General features: G+C 45.2%; 1 protein-coding gene across 2 annotated transcripts in view; it reads left to right on the forward strand.

Moving 5' to 3' along the window:
• POFUT2 (protein O-fucosyltransferase 2) overlaps positions 1-13,753 on the forward strand; it is a 33,157-nt gene extending 19,404 nt beyond the window's left edge. Inside the window, exons 6-9 of one of the 2 annotated variants that reach the window (XM_069733509.1) lie at positions 7,903-8,028; positions 8,179-8,359; positions 10,554-10,677; positions 12,579-13,753. In XM_069733509.1, coding sequence (XP_069589610.1) covers positions 7,903-8,028; positions 8,179-8,359; positions 10,554-10,677; positions 12,579-12,732 — 585 coding nt within the window. In that variant the 3' untranslated portion in view covers positions 12,733-13,753. The remainder of the gene's footprint in view (positions 1-7,902; positions 8,029-8,178; positions 8,360-10,553; positions 10,678-12,578) is intronic. The other variant, XM_069733510.1, reaches the window with a different exon arrangement.
• The last annotated feature ends 2,481 nt before the right edge of the window (positions 13,754-16,234 follow it).

A 16,234-nucleotide genomic window follows, 5' to 3' on the forward strand; every position in this document is an offset into this window, starting at 1 on the left:
TGGAGAGCTCGTATCATCAGGGTACAAAATAGAGCTGGTTCAGCCGCCTCCTCCCCGGTTCTTTCCATCCCGTCTTCCCAGGTCCAAGTCTCTTCGTCAAAGCCTGTTCAATTCCGTAGAGTCCCTTCGTATAAGCGGTGTCATTTCTCCTGTTCCAAGGGAGGAAAGGTTTCAGGGCTTTTATTCCAATCTTTTTGTAGTGCCCAAAAAGGACGGAGCAGTAAGGCCTATTCTAGATCTCAAACTCTTAAACAGGTTTGTCCGCTTTCGTCACTTTCGGATGGAGTCTCTCCGGTCAGTCATCGCCTCTTTGGAAAAGGGAGAGTTTTTGGCCTCAGTAGACATTCAGGATGCTTATCTTCATATTCCCATCTTTCCACCTCATCAAAGATTTCTCCGATTTGCCGTAAACAATCTACACTTTCAATTCACGGCATTACCCTTCGGGCTGGCCTCCGCTCCCAGGGTGTTCACAAAGGTCATGTCTACAGTGGTTTCCATTCTGCACTCCCGAGGTATAGTCGTCTTGCCTTACCTGGACGATCTGCTGATCAAGGGACCGACTTTTCAATCTTGCAGGGAAAATGTCGGCTTCACTCTGGACACCCTTTCTCGTCTAGGTTGGCTGGTGAATTTAAGGAAGTCTTCCCTACAGCCGTCCTGGAAGATCTCATTTTTAGGCATGATCTTCGACACCTCTCAAGCCCTATCAATCCTTCCCCAGGACAAGGTCCTAGCCCTTCGGCGGGAAGTGAGGAATCTTCAACAACCGGGCCCTCATACGATTCGGTCTGGCATGAGGGTGTTAGGAAAGATGGTTGCGACTATAGAGGCGGTTCCGTTTGCGCAGCTTCATCTTCGACCCCTCCAACTAGCAATCCTATCAGTGTGGAACAGAAATCCTCTTTCTCTCAACCGCAGATTTCGGTTGTCCCTCCAAGCCAGGCTGGCCCTCTCTTGGTGGCTAAACAGCTCATCTCTACTCAGGGGGAAGCCCTTTCCCCCAACCAATTGGCTAGTGGTCACAACAGATGCCAGTCTCCTGGGTTGGGGAGCAGTATTCTTTCATCACACTGCTCAGGGGCTCTGGTCTCCTCTGGAATCAGCCCTCCCCATCAATATCTTAGAGATTCGAGCAGTTCGACTAGCTTTGTTACATTTCCACCATCTTCTAACAGGTCGCCCTGTCCGAATTCAATCGGACAACGCCACAGCGGTAGCCTACATAAATCACCAGTGGGGCACCCGCAGCAAGGCAGCCATGCGGGAGGTAAAGCAAATCCTACTCTGGGCGGAGAGGAATCACTCTGTAATCTCAGCGGTCCACATTCCGGGTGAAGAAAACTGGGCGGCAGATTTCCTAAGCCGTCAGGTTCTGGCCTCCGGGGAGTGGTCTCTCCATCCCGAGGTATTTTTGCAGATTTGCCATCTTTGGGGGACTCCGGACGTGGATCTAATGGCGTCCAAGATGAATGCCAAGGTGCCCAGTTTTGTCTCTCGGTACCGAGATCCCCGGGCGATCGCCGTGGATGCGCTGGTATTGTCTTGGAACCAGTTTCATCTCTCTTATCTGTTCCCTCCTCTGGCACTGCTCCCGAGGGTAATCAAGAAAATCAAATCAGAGAGAGCCCCGGCCATCCTGATCGCTCCGGATTGGCCACGACGGACCTGGTATGCAGACCTGGTACAACTTCTCGCCGGGGTTCCTTGGCGGCTCCCCGATCAGCCGGATCTTCTATCTCAAGGGCCGATCTACCACCAGAACTCAGAGGTCCTACGTTTGACGGCCTGGCCGTTGAATCTTGGGTTTTAACCCAGGCAGGGTTTTCTCAAGAAGTGGTGGATACCATGATCAGTGCACGTAAGCCTGTCTCGGCCAAGATTTATTATCATACTTGGAAGGTGTTCCTTTCCTGGTGTAGAGAGCGCGGGCTGCCTCCTCTGCGTTTTTCCATTCCGAACATTCTAGCCTTCCTTCAAGCAGGCCTGGATTCTGGGCTTGCTCCAAGTACTCTTAAAAGGCAGATTTTGGCTTTATCAGTCCTTTTTCAGCGCAAGATTGCTACTTATCGTCAGGTCAGGACTTTTTTCCAGGGAGTTGCTCATAAGGTCCCTCCTTATAGGACTCCTTTGGAAGCTTGGGACCTTAATCTGGTTTTAAGGGCTTTACAGAATGCTCCTTTTGAGCCTCTTCAAGATATTTCTTTGATGTTTCTTTCTTGGAAAGTCGTATTTTTAGTGGCCATAACGTCCATAAGACGGGTATCGGAGCTGGCAGCCCTTTCCTGTCGTTCCCCTTTTCTGCAGTTTCATCAGGACAAGGTAGTTCTCAGACCAGCACCGTCTTTTTTGCCGAAGGTTGTTTCGTCATTCCACATCAATGAAGATATTGTTCTGCTCTCTTTTTGTCCGGCACCTACGCACCGTGTAGAAAAAGCTCTCCATACGTTGGATCTGGTAAGGGCTCTGAGGAGGTACGTTTCCCGTACGGCTCCTTTTCGCCAGACAGATGCTCTGTTTGTCCTTCCGCAGGGTCGCAGGAAGGGATGCGCTGCTTCAAAATCTACTCTGGCCAGGTGGATAAGGGCGACCATTCAGGAGGCTTATCGCACCATGGGCATGACGGTTCCGGCCGGAATCAAGGCTCATTCAACAAGGGCGGTGGGGGCTTCCTGGGCCGTTCGGCACCAGGCCTCAGCAGAACAGGTTTGCAAAGCTGCGACCTGGTCTAGTCTGCATACGTTTGTAAAACATTATAATGTCCACTCCCAGACCTCTGCAGATGCAAGTCTGGGTAGAAGGATTCTTCAAGCGGCAGTGGCGCATTTATAGACAACCATCATCTGGATGTCTTTGACTGGTGAGTTATTTTTCCCACCCAGGGACTGCTTTAGGACATCCCACAGTCCTGTGTCCCCCAATGAGGCGAAGGAGAAATAGGGATTTTTGTGTTACTCACCGTAAAATCCTTTTCTCCGAGACGCTCATTGGGGGACACAGCTCCCTCCCTGGTAGCCTTATTGCTGCTTTTACATAGTCAGTAGGATCTTTTCTAGACATAAAGTTTCTGTATTTATGCTGTTATATTATTTTTTGTGTTTTGTTCTCCTACTGCTTTTTGCACCAAACTGGAGTCTCTGGTAGCCAGTATCAGGGTGTATACGATGGAGGAGGAGCTAACTTTTTTTCAAGTTTACTTAGTGTCAGCCTCCTGGCGGCAGAAGCATACACCCCACTGTCCTGTGTCCCCCAATGAGCGTCTCGGAGAAAAGGATTTTACGGTGAGTAACACAAAAATCCCTATTTCTCCGGGGTCTCGGCTGCCGGGGGTAGCCGAGACCCCAGAGAACATGATTCGGGGGGTTTTTAACCCACCCCGCATTTGCGATCGCCGGTAATTAACCGTTTACCGGCGATCGCAAAAAAAAAAAACAAAAAAAAAACGCGATCTCTTTTTAATTTCTCTGTCCTCCGTTGTGATCGCACATCGGAGGACGGAGGACAGAGAAAAGGGGTCCCAGGTAGCCCCCCAATACTTACCTGTCTCCCCCGGTGCTCCTCGTGGCTCCCGGTGGGCGCCACCATCTTCAAAATGGCGGGCGCATGCGCGGTGCGCCCGCCGGCCCCGCGAGAATCTTTGGGGTCTCGGCTGCCGGGGGTAGCCGAGACCCCAAAGAGCATGATCGGGGTCGGTTTTACCGACCCCTGTTTTGCGATCGCCGGTAATTAACTGTTTACCGGCGACCGCAAAAAAAAAAAAAAAAAAAAGTAAAGTGTAATTCTCTGTCCTCTGATGTGATCGCACATCAGAGGACAGAGAAATAGGGGGATTCGGGGACCCTATCATACTCACCTGTGTCCCTGGATCCTCCTGCTGCTCCTCCTGGCCGCCGGCAAAAGAAAATGGCGGGCGCATGCGCAGTGCGCCCGCCATCTGTCTCCATCTGCTGGCCGGCAGGAGAACAGCAGTTGGGGTTAGGGTTAGGGCTAGGGCTAGGGTTAGGGTTGGGGCTAAATTTAGGGTTGGGGTCTAAATTTAGGGTTAGGCTTCTTTCACACTTACGTCGGTACGGGGCCGTCGCAATGCGTCGGCCCGACATACCGACGCACGTTGTGAAAATTGTGCACAATGTGGGCAGCGGCTGTAGTTTTTCAACGCATCCGCTGCCCAATCTATGTCCTGGGGAGGAGGGGGCGGAGTTACGGCCACGCATGCGGATGCGACGTACAAAAAAAGTTTCATTGAACTTTTTTTGTGCCGACGGTCCGCCAAAACACAACTGATCCAGTGCACGCCTGACGCGACGTGTGGCCATCCGTCACGATCCGTCGGCAATACAAGTCTATGGGCAAAAAACGCATCCTGCGGGCACATTTGCAGGATCCGTTTCTTGTCCAAAACGACGGATTGCGACGGAATGCCAAATGACGCAAGTGTGAAAGTAGCCTTAGGGCTAGGGTTAAGGTTGGGGCTAAAGTTAGGGCTAGGGTTGGGGCTAAAGTTAGGGTTAGAGTTGGGATTAGGGTTAGGGTTTGGATTAGGGTTGGTGTTAGGGTTGGCATTAGGGTTATGCTTGGGATTAGGGTTAAGGTTAGGGTTGTGATTAGGGATGTATTGGGATTAGGGTTAGGTTTGAGGTTAGGGTTGAGATTAGGATTAGGGGTGTGTTGGATTTAGGGTTTTGATTAGGGTTATGGTTAGGGTTGACATTAGGGTTGTTTTGGGGTAAGGGTTGTGATTATGGTTAGGGTTAGTGATTAGGATTATGGATCAGGTTGGGATTAGGGTGAGGGGTGTGTTGGGGTTAGGGTTGGAGCTAGAATTGGGGGGTTTCCACTGTTTAGGTACATCAGGGGGTCTCCAAACACGACAGCCAATTTTGCGCTCAAAAAGTCAAATGGTGCTCCCTCCCTTCTGAGCTCTGCCGTGCGCCCAAACAGTGGGTTACCCCCACATATGGGGCATCAGCGTACTCGGGATAAATTGGACAACAACTTCTGGGGTCCAATTTCTCTTGTTACCCTTGTGAAAATAAAAACTTGGGGGCTACAAAATCTTTTTTGTGGAAAAAAAAATATTTTTTATTTTCACGACTCTGCATTATAAACTTCTGTGAAGCACTTAGGCATTCAAAGTTCTCACCACACATCTAGATAAGTTCCATGGGGGGTCTAGTTTCCAAAATGGGGTCACTTGTGGGGGATTTCTACTGTTTAGGCACATCAGGGGCTCTCCAAACGCGACATGGCGTCCGATCTCAATTCCAGCCAATTCTACATTGAAAAAGTCAAACGGCACTCTTTCTCTTCCAAGCTCTGCGGTGCGCCCAAACAGTGGTTTACCCCCACATATTGGGTATCGACGTACTCAGGAGAAATTGCACAACAACTTTCGTGGTCTAATTTCTCCTGTTACCCTTGTGAAAATAAAAATTTGTGGACAAAAAGATCATTTTTGTAGAAAAAATGCAATTTTTTTTTTCACGGCTCTACGTTATAAACTTCTGTGAAGCACATGGGGGTTCAAAGTGCTCACCACACATCTAGATAAGTTCCTTAAGGGGTCTAGTTTCCAAAATGGTGTCACTTGTGGGGGGTTTCCACTGTTTAGGCACATCAGGGGCTCTCCAAACGTGACATGGCGTCCAATCTCAATTCCAGCCAATTCTACATTGAAAAAGTAAAACGGTGCTCCTTCACTTCCAAGCTCTGCGGTGCGCCCAAACAGTGGTTTACCCTCACATATGGGGTATCGACGTATTCCGGAGAAATCGCACAACAACTTTTGTGGTCTAATTTCTCCTGTTACCGTTGTGAAAATAAGAATTTGTGGGCGAAAAGATCATTTTTGTGTAAACAAAAGCGATTTTTTATTTTCACGGCTCTACGTTATAAACTTCTGTGAAGCACTTGGGGGTTCAAAGTGCTCACCACACATCTAGGTAAGTTCCTTAAGGGGTCTAGTTTCCAAAATGGTGTCACTTGTGGAGAGTTTCCACTGTTTAGGCACATCAGGGGCTCTCCAAACGCGACATGGCGTCCAATCTCAATTCCAGCCAATTCTGCATTGAAAAAGTCAAACGGCGCTCCTTCACTTCTAAGTTCTGCGGTGCGCCCAAAAAGTGGTTTACCCCCACATATGGGGTATTGGCGTATTCAGGAGAAATTGCATAACAAAATTTATGGTCACATTTCTGTTTTTACACTTGTCAAAATAAAAAAAATGGTTCTGAATTAAGATGTTTGCAAAAAAAAGTGAAATGTTCATTTTTTCCTTCCACATTGTTTCAGTTCCTGTGAAGCACGTAAAGGGTTAATAAACTTCTTGAATGTGGTTTTGAGAACCTTGAGGGGTGTAGTTTTTAGAATGGTGTCACACTTCATTATTTTCTATCATATAGACCCCTCAAAATGACTTCAAATGTGATGTGGTCCCTAAAAAAAAATGGTGTTGTAAAAATGAGAAATTGCTGGTCAACTTTTAACCGTTATAACTCCCTAACAAAAAAAAATTTTGTTTCCAAAATTGTGCAGATGTAAAGTAGACATGTGGGAAATGTTATTTATTAACTATTTTTCGTGACATATCTCTCTGATTTAAAGACATAAAAATACAAAGTTTGAAAATTGCTAAATTTTAAAAATTTTCGCCATATTTCCGTTTTTTTCATAAATAATCGCAAGTAATATCTAAGAAATGTTACCACTAACATGAAGTACAATATGTCACGAAAAAACAATCTCAGAATCAGCGGGATCCGTTGAAGCGTTCCAGAGTTATAACCTCATAAAGTGACAGTGGTCAGAATTGCAAAAATTGGCTCGGTCATTAAGTACCAAATTGGCTCTGTCACTAAGGGGTTAAAGCTGATTGAAATGACGCAAGAACATTTTGCACAACTCTAAGTTGTGCAACGTTTGCGGATTTTTATGCAAGTCTTGGTCAACTTTAATAACTTTGAGACCAGTGGGCAGAGCTCGGACAGATCGAGACCAGTGGGCAGAGCTCGGGCAGATCGAGACCAGTGGGCAGAGCTCGGGCAGATCGAGACCAGTGGGCAGAGCTCGGGCAGATCGAGACCAGTGGGCAGAGCTCGGGCAGATCGAGACCAGTGGGCAGAGCTCGGGCAGATCGAGACCAGTGGGCAGAGCTCGGGCAGATCGAGACCAGTGGGCAGAGCTCGGACTGATCGAGACCAGTGGGCAGAGCTCGGACTGATCGAGACCAGTGGGGAGAGCTCGGACAGATCGAGACCAGTCTCCTCTGACAAATTCATCATCATTTGTGTCATAAAAGTGGAATAAATCATGACCGTCACTGACTGGCATTCATTTCTGGCACTGATGCACGGAAGTTGAACCAAATTCACTAAGAGAACACCTCTTAATAAATTTGGCGCTGGTTACTCCAGCATTTCCTTCATTAAGACTTTCAAATGAACTGAGGCTTATGTGTTTTGTGTGTACTGTGTAGAAATGTGAGTGATGTATTCTGTATTTCGTGTATTGTTCAAGTAACAAAGGGATTATCCAGGGCTACATTAGTTCTTTACTATGGGCTTAAGGACTAGCAGGCAGGTAGTTGCTGACTACCTGCCTTTTCTGCCCAATGCAGACCGTTGACAGAGCAGTGGCTTCTCTTCCACTCTGCTGTGTTGATGGGTATAACTGCCTTTATGATGATTGACAGCCAGCTCCCCACTGCCGAACTGCAGGAAGCTGGCTGCTCAACATGGAGGAGCTAAATGGCTGGCAGGAACGATGAGAGAACAGGAAGGTACTTGATTGTATTTTGTTCTATGAGCCAAAAAACTAAGTTAGTCCTGGATAACTCGTTTATGATCAGAATTTTAATGTTGAAATTTATATATTTTAACCCAATGTCATACTTTCTGGCTGCAGACGCGTCGCAGTATGGTGTTTGCTCGGCATCTGAGGATAGTGGGGGATGAGTTCAGGGCCAACTTTCTGGAGTCTAATGATGAAGATGACAAAACAGTGTTCAATGAAGACTGGACCAAAGCGAAGGTAATAAATGTCTCATTAGTGCATTCTTGATAAACATTGTGGTGTTAACAGGTCACCTAATGTGACCAATCTCCTAAATATTTGGGGGCATAGCCTGAATAAGCGGCCAAGAAGGAGGCAAAGTATTCATGTCCAGTGTTTTCTGTATAGCAGAAGCCTAGTGCACCATTAGGAGGACCTTACCTTGGTGTGCATCTTAGAAGAAAAGACTTTATTTGGGGGCACAGAGATGATGTACCCAGCCTACGACGGGCAACAGAAGACATTCACAGTCTTTTGAAGAAACTGAAGCTAAAGAAGGTTTTTATTGCTACAGATGCTGACAGACAAGGCAAGTGTACAGACTTTATTAGGATTTATATTTTTCTTTACATCATATAAATGGGGTTCTCCGGTCATGTGATATTGATGTGCAGGTCATCAATAATTCATCGGTGGGATACCCAGCCCCCCCACCAGCCTGCTGTATTTGGCCTTGGCCAGATGTAATCATTGAATAAGAGCTGGTGCACCTTACCCAGCAGTTACTTCTACTTATTGAGCGGAGTTGTGCAGTGCTGCTCCATTCAGTGTTTATATCCTGCCAATAACAGCTGAACAGTGAAGGTTCCCAGTGTGGGACTAACACCAATCTTACATTGATGACTTTTCATAAGGAAGCATCCAGTGAATTAAATTACCGATGGATGCCATATAGTGGCCTGTTAGTGATGAGCGAATGTTCTGGGATAAGGTGTTATCTGAGCATGCTCATGTGCTAACCGAGTGACTTCAGTGTGCTCGAATACTATGTTCCGAGTCCCTGAGGCTACATCTCTCATGGCTATTCCACAGCCACCACACCTGCAGGGATTGTTTAACAAACGGAATGAATGAATGAATTAATTAATTAATTAATGTGTTACGGCTGTGAGATGTACAGCTGCGTGGACTGGAACATGTTATACGAGCACTCAGAAGACCCTCTATTAGCACACAACCGTGCTCGGATAATGCCTTGTCCAAGCATGTTTGCTTTACCTATGTCATGGTGAATGGTGTATTTGATAGATTTGTACTACATAGTGGCCCAATTCTAACGCATCGGGTATTCTAGAATATGTATGTAGTTTATTTATGAAGTTTTCACAATAATGCAATTTATACACAGGATTCGGCAGGCCGGGCGTGACCAATTAGCGAAGCGTGGTTCAGATTCCACGCCAATCCGTTGCCGGACTGCGCCTGTCGCTGATTGGTCATGCTCGGCCGGCCGCGAACAATCGGTGAAACCAGGCCAGCTCCAGGTTTTTGAGGGCCCCGGGCGAAAAAGTCTCAGTGGGCCCCCTCTTTAACACATACTACGATTCATGATGCACAGATACAGCAGAGAAATATAGCACAGCCAAGTAGCATATAACACAGCCAAGTAGCATATAACACAGCCAAGTAGTATATAGCACAGCCCACGTAGCATATAGCACAGGCCACATAGTATATAGCACAGGCCACATAGTATATAGCACAGGCCACTAGTATATAGCACAGCCCATGTAGCATATAGCACAGCCACGTAGCGCATAACACAGCCACGTAGTATATAACAGCCCATGTAGTATATAGCACAGCCATGTAGTATATAACACAGGCCACATAGTATATAACACATGCCACATAGTATATAGCACAGCCACATAGTATATTGCCCAGCCACGTATATTGCACAGCAACGTAGTATATAGCACAGCCCACGTAGTATATAACAGCCACATAGTATATAGCACTGCCACGTAATATATTGCACAGCCACGTAGTATATAACACAGCCCACGTAGTCTATAACACAGCCCACGCACGATGCGTTTAGCAATGCTCCTCGCGGTTCTCCGGTCCCAAGAATGCATTGCGGTGTCGCGAGATGATGACGTAGCGATCTTGCGAGACTGCTACGTCATCATCTCGCGAGACCGCAATGCATGGACCGTAGCGTTGCGAGGAGCGAGAAAGGTGCCGGAAGGTGAGAATATAATGATTTTTTATTTTTTTATTATTTTTAACATTAGATCTTTTTACTATTGATGCTGCATAAGCAGCATCAATAGTAAAAAGTTGGTCATACAGGGTTAATAGCAGCGTTAACGGACTGCGTTACACTGCGGCATAACGCGGTGTAACGCAGCCATTAACCCAGTGTGAGCGCTGACTGGAGGGGAGTAGGGAGGGGGCACTGACGGAGAGTAGGAAGGGGCGAATTCGCGGCCGGACTTTGCCCGTCGCTGATTGGTCGCAGCCTGCCAGCCTCAACCAATCAGCGACGCGGGATTTCCGTGACAGGCAGACAGACAGATGGAAGTACCCCATAGATGATTACCGGTATATAGATAGATAATAACCTTCGTCACCAGTGTTCTCAATTGTCCCTCACTATTTTTTTTCCTTATCTTTGCTGGATTATTTATCTACCTTTTGAAAAGTGTACAAAGCCCGAACACATGGAATATGGAGTAATGCCACTTTTATGAAGTGTTTTCTAAATCCTTTGTCAGACCTTGAGGAGCTGCGAAGGCTGATCCCTGAAATGGTGAGGTTTGAACCAACCTGGGAAGAGCTGGAGCTGTACAAGGACGGAGGAGTTGCAATCATAGATCAGTGGATCTGTGCCCATGCCAGGTAACACACAGGTCTTGTTCTTCCCAGTAGCATGAGTGTAAATATGGGTCCTAAGATTACATCTAGAAGGACAGATTTCTGCCCATACATGAGCCCCAATCGTCTGTGTAGAAGTTGATTGGCATCCATTCACATGGGCCGACATAACTTTACCGGAATACAACAATCATTAATAGAATTGCTGTCACGATGCAACATGCATGTCCTCTGTTTTACAAGTGGCAATGATTTAATGGCCCACGTATAATCTGCAGCATGTTACACAGGCTAATGATCAGGAACAAGCGTTCTTATGTATACTCATTTGTTGAATATTGTTTTTTGTAAATGGACCTGAAACATTTTTCCACGTGAAGGAAAGCAGACACAAAATGCTTTTATATGGCTACAATAATACACAGCAGGTACGCGCCCTTCCCTCCTTCTGCCGCTGATCAGATCTGTGTTTTGGCTGTAGCGGTGACATGATGTAGACAGTGCACATTGCCACTGCAGTCAATAACTGATCTCAGCGGCTTGTGTCGTCTACTTCAGCCAAGTTGCCATGTTTGGGGTCCACTCCCCATAAAGTGGAAAATCCCATTAAAAGGAATCTGTCACCAGGTTTTTCCAACCTAATCTGAGAGCAACGTAACGTAAGAGACAGAGACCCTGATTCCAGTGATGTCACCTTCTAGGCTGCTTACTATAGTTTTAATAACATCACTGTTTTATCAGCAGGAGATTATCACTAGAGGACTAGTAAACCTGCAGCCATGTAGTTCAGCTACTCCCCCAACAGTGATTGCAGCTTTCTGCCTGTTAAATATACTTTATATTTATTCAGGACTTCTTACCAGATGCAATTCTCCAATGAAAATATCACAATAATTCTTATAAAAAAATGTAGTGGTTTATATTGGATTATCCCCCAAAAGTAATAGGTGAAGTAGTTACAAAGAAATTGTCAATTTGTCCATAATTAGCTTATTTAAAAAGTTTAAGTTTTTTTTCCTCCTCTTTCCTGGGTTCTGAATAGAAATTTGTGTGTGTCCATGTGAAGGTTATAGCTCAAAATGTTGCAGGAACTGGAGCACGCGGGTCAGGCCTTTTAGAAGTACATGTCAGCGGCTCAGGATACAGACCCTCGAATGAGGAGTCAAATGAAGAGACCACCCTCCTCCGTGTGTCACATGGTTTGTATATGTCACATGGCACCTGTTTTTATGTATGGCGCTACCATCTACCCTGAGCTAAGTGTACAGAGATAACCTACATGTCATGTCCGCAAATATACTTAGTACAGAGCTAAGAGTAAAAATGAATAACCTTAAATAATATTTAACACCGCCTATGCCCAGTGTACACAGAAATCTGCCAATCAGAGCTCATGAATTACAGAGGACTAAATGGCAACAGGTTTACTAGTCCTATAATGATAATCTCCTGGTGATAAAACTGATTTTACAAAAACTACAGCAAACAGCCCAGTAACATGGGGTAGCAAAAACTTGATGACAGATTCCCTTTGTCTACAAGTTTTTGTATCATCATGTTACAGAATCCTTGCATTGTATAAAGCGGTGGTCTTCAGCCTTTGGCTCGCTAGCAGTTGCAAAACTGTTTCCCCAACTTTCTTTGACAGCAACAAGCTTTTCTTTTTTTTTTTCTTCTTGTACTAGATAGATCTGGCAAGTGGTAGAAGGTGGATAGTGTAGTCCTTCTAGGTCCCAAAGTAGTGGAAACGCTTATGCCTTCTTGGGTCCCACACGCACCAATAGGGATCCCGCTGATACTAAAGTAGGCTTAATTTCTAACCCCAGCACTTGGTTCACTGTCTGGAGTTTGGTTTTTCATATTGGGCAGTTTTTATATCATTGTATGTAAACCTATTTCATTATCTCGCTTCTGGTCCTTGACAGATACTTCATCGGTACCTCCGTCTCCACCTTCTCATTCCGTATTCATGAAGAGCGAGAGATTTTAGGCTTCGATCCAAAGACGACCTACAACCGGTTCTGTGGAGACAAAGAAAAGAACTGTGAGCAGCCCACGCACTGGAAAATCGTGTACTGACCTCCACAAACCCCCTGCCCTGGGAGGCCACGGATCCCATGCTAGGGTTTAAAGGGAACACCTCTGTGTGCTGTCTAACTCTCTGGCACTCTCACGTGGGATGTCTTTCCTTAGAGCCTCAGAGGGCGTACCTCTGGTGCTGTCTCTTGTGAACACGGTATTAACACGGGTTACGTGAACAACAGCGAATAGTAGTTTGAGATAAGAAAAAATATATAAAAAAGAATTGAAAAGACTGGTGCGAAGAATAAATATATCAATTGATGGACAACTGGGTTGTGAAGAAGCTCATAATGCACAAAATATGTGTTCATTATTTGTTTTTTTTTCCTGTTCCAATATGACGATACGTTGTGTGATATTCATATACTTCTGTCTCCTATAGGTCTCCATCTTCCCTACCCTACTCAGGCTTTGACTGTAGACATCTTTAGTACTAAGATAAATGTGCCATATGCTTTGCTGAACAGGTTTTCCCATAATTGAAACTTATCCCCCACAAATCAGATGGGTAGTAAGAGCCTGATTGGGGTCTGACCCCTGGAATCAAGAAAAAGGGGGACCCCAGTGGATGGAGTGGTTGTGCGCTCGTATGAAGGCCGTTCAGTTCATTGTCTAGGAGACTGCTGGAAATAGCGGAGTACATCGCTTGGCTCGCTCTCGGTCCCATAGCCTTTGTATGGATCGGCAGTGCACATCCTTTATACACACAGGAAAATCGGACCCCCAATTATGAGAAATCACCTTTAGGTATTGCAGGTTCTTCACTGTGGAAGTACATTTTAATTTTTTTGTGAGCGGTCTGTGAAATTAATATTTTGATATGCATAAGTCACTGGTTTTCTATAAGTGATTTTTCCTTTTTTAAAAAAAAAAGAAAAAAGAAAATATATATATATTACACCGTTCCACTGTAGAGAAAAATTACACTTGTTTTTAAGTGGGACTTTAGAGCAGTGAATCTGTTCTGTCTATACCTCAACTGTTTTTATAGGTCAATAAAGGTCTTCTAATAACTGTGTCTGTCTGTAGTTTGATAACTGATATGGCAAAACCACTTGTATGGCCACACTAGGGAAACAGAATTGCAACTATAAAAAAAACCGTAAAATAATATTTGCCTAAAATCTTGGCGTTTGCCCCTATTTTTATCACTTTAAGGACTTTTTGAGTGTTGTTAATGAGATGTTCAATAGTGATTGTTGTTATGCCGTCATAATCTGGATCACTTTGTTTTAATGATTAGTTACTAGGTCTCAGGCTACCGTTTAAAGGCGCTTTTTGACAGTAGTATACAGTTGTGCTCAAAAGTTTACATACCCCAGCTGAATTTTTGCTTTCTTTGCCTTTTTTCAGAGAATATGAACGATAACACCAAAACTTTTTCTCCACTCATGGTTAGTGGTTGGGTGAAGCCATTTGTTGTCAAACTACTATGTTTTCTCTTTTTAAATCACAATGACAACCCAAAACATCCAAATGACCCTGATCAAAAGATCACATACCCTGGTGATTTTGGTCTCATACCATACACAGAAGTTGACACAAATGGGTTTGACTGGCTACTAAAGGTAACATGCTCACCTGTGACCTGTTTGCTTGTAATCAGTGTGTGTGCATAAAAGCTGAGTGCGTTTCTGGGATCCAGACAGACTCTGGCATCTTTCATCCAGCCACTGACATTTCTGGATTGTGAGTCATGGGGAAAGCAAAAGAATTGTCAACAGATCAATGGGATAAGGTAGTTGAACTGTATAAAACAGGAAAGGGATACAAAAAGATATCCAAGGAATTGATAATGCCAGCCAGCAGTGTTCAAACTTTGATTAACAAATGGAAAAATCAGGGGCTCTGTAAAAACAAAACCACGGTCAGGTAGACAAACAAAAATGTCGTCCAGAACTACCAGGAAAATTGTTCGGGTGCAAAGAAAAATCCACAAATAACATCAGCTGAAATACAGGAATCTCTGAAAACTAGCGGTGTGGCTGTTTCAAGATGCACAATAAGGAGGCACTTGAAGAAAAATGGGCTGCATGGTCGAGTCGGCAGAAGAAAGCCATTACTGCGCAAATGCCACAAAGTATCTTGCAGAACAATATACAAACAGCACAGAGACAAGCCTCAAAACTTCTAGTCCAGTCAAAATACGAAAAAAAAAAAAACTTTACCCTGAACAAATTCCAAGAAAGTGTTTTATTGTTTTTTTGCTAGTATGACATGTAGGGAAAAACATACTAAAAGTTTACCAAGATAGGGTTACCACAAAGGGTCCAAATGTGACGTCAAACAATAGGCCGCCAAAGCTGTAAAATGTTAAATGCGACTCGCCTTTCAGTGTCTATCAAATTGTCCACCTCTTGTCCACCAAAAGAAACGGATTATCCGCTCACTCTCGCACCAGTAAACTATGGCTGAATTACCAACAGATGGTTGGAATTGCAAGGGACCTTATCGAGGACGATCGTACAGGATCCTGGCTGATGTACCTTTATGCTGCAGCCGAATGTTTGCCCATTCTTGCAGCTGCTGGGCATGGGAACTATGTGAAGACCGCCTACCTTTACCTCCAGTCTATGACCACTCTGGAAGATGATATTCCATCAGTCTTCCATAGATTTATGAATGGCTTACATGTTGTAAGGCGGACTGATCAGTACTGGGCAGGCCTGGGTTGCGACCTAGTCATCGAGCAAGCTCTGATGTACTCCCTAAAAACTGCAGGAGGACTCACCAGAGGAAGTGGAATGTCCGAACATCAGAGGGCCTTGTGGACTCGGTCTGTGCCAGTGTCCTCTTCCTACAGTGATGCAATGCAGGGTTTCACTCACCAGAGCTTTGTCACCAGTGAACAACACAAGGAGGCAAGAATGTCAAGGATGAGAAGAGATCATGAAGACCTGGAGAAAATTGCAAATAAACTCAAGATCTTTTCACCTTTCTCTGAAGTGTCTCTTCGCAACATTATCACTGGTGTCAATGCAAATAAGGATGTGAATGCCCATAACCTGTTCACCATTGGCAGAGAAATAGTGGCAACAATGGAGGGTCAATCACTGTTTTCAGTTAAAGGGACTCAGTCACCTGAATTTGGAGGGAACAATCTTCAGCCATAGGGGCGGGGTTTTCGGGTGTTTGATTCACCCTTTCCTTACCCGGTGGCTGCATGCTGGCTGCAATATTGGATTGAAGTTCATTCTTAGTAGTACATGCCTGCACAAGTCAATCTTGCCTTGCGCAGGCGTGTACTATGGAGGACAGAGAATGAACTTCAATCCAATATTGCAGCCAGCGGGTAAGGAAAGGGTGAATCAAACACCCGAAAACCCCGCCCCTATGGCTGAAGATTGTTCCCTCCAAATTCAGGTGACAGAGTCCCTTTAAGTACAAGCGGTCAATGAAAGCCAATGAAAGGACAAAACAATAGACCCCGCTCTTTTGTTCCAAACGTTTCTTGTGGTGTCTCAAACTGCTGATCTTTCCCTTGATGAGGTGATGGCCT

This window comes from Ranitomeya imitator, chromosome 7 (assembly GCF_032444005.1).
Source record: "Ranitomeya imitator isolate aRanImi1 chromosome 7, aRanImi1.pri, whole genome shotgun sequence".
Taxonomy (NCBI): Eukaryota; Metazoa; Chordata; class Amphibia; order Anura; family Dendrobatidae; genus Ranitomeya; species Ranitomeya imitator.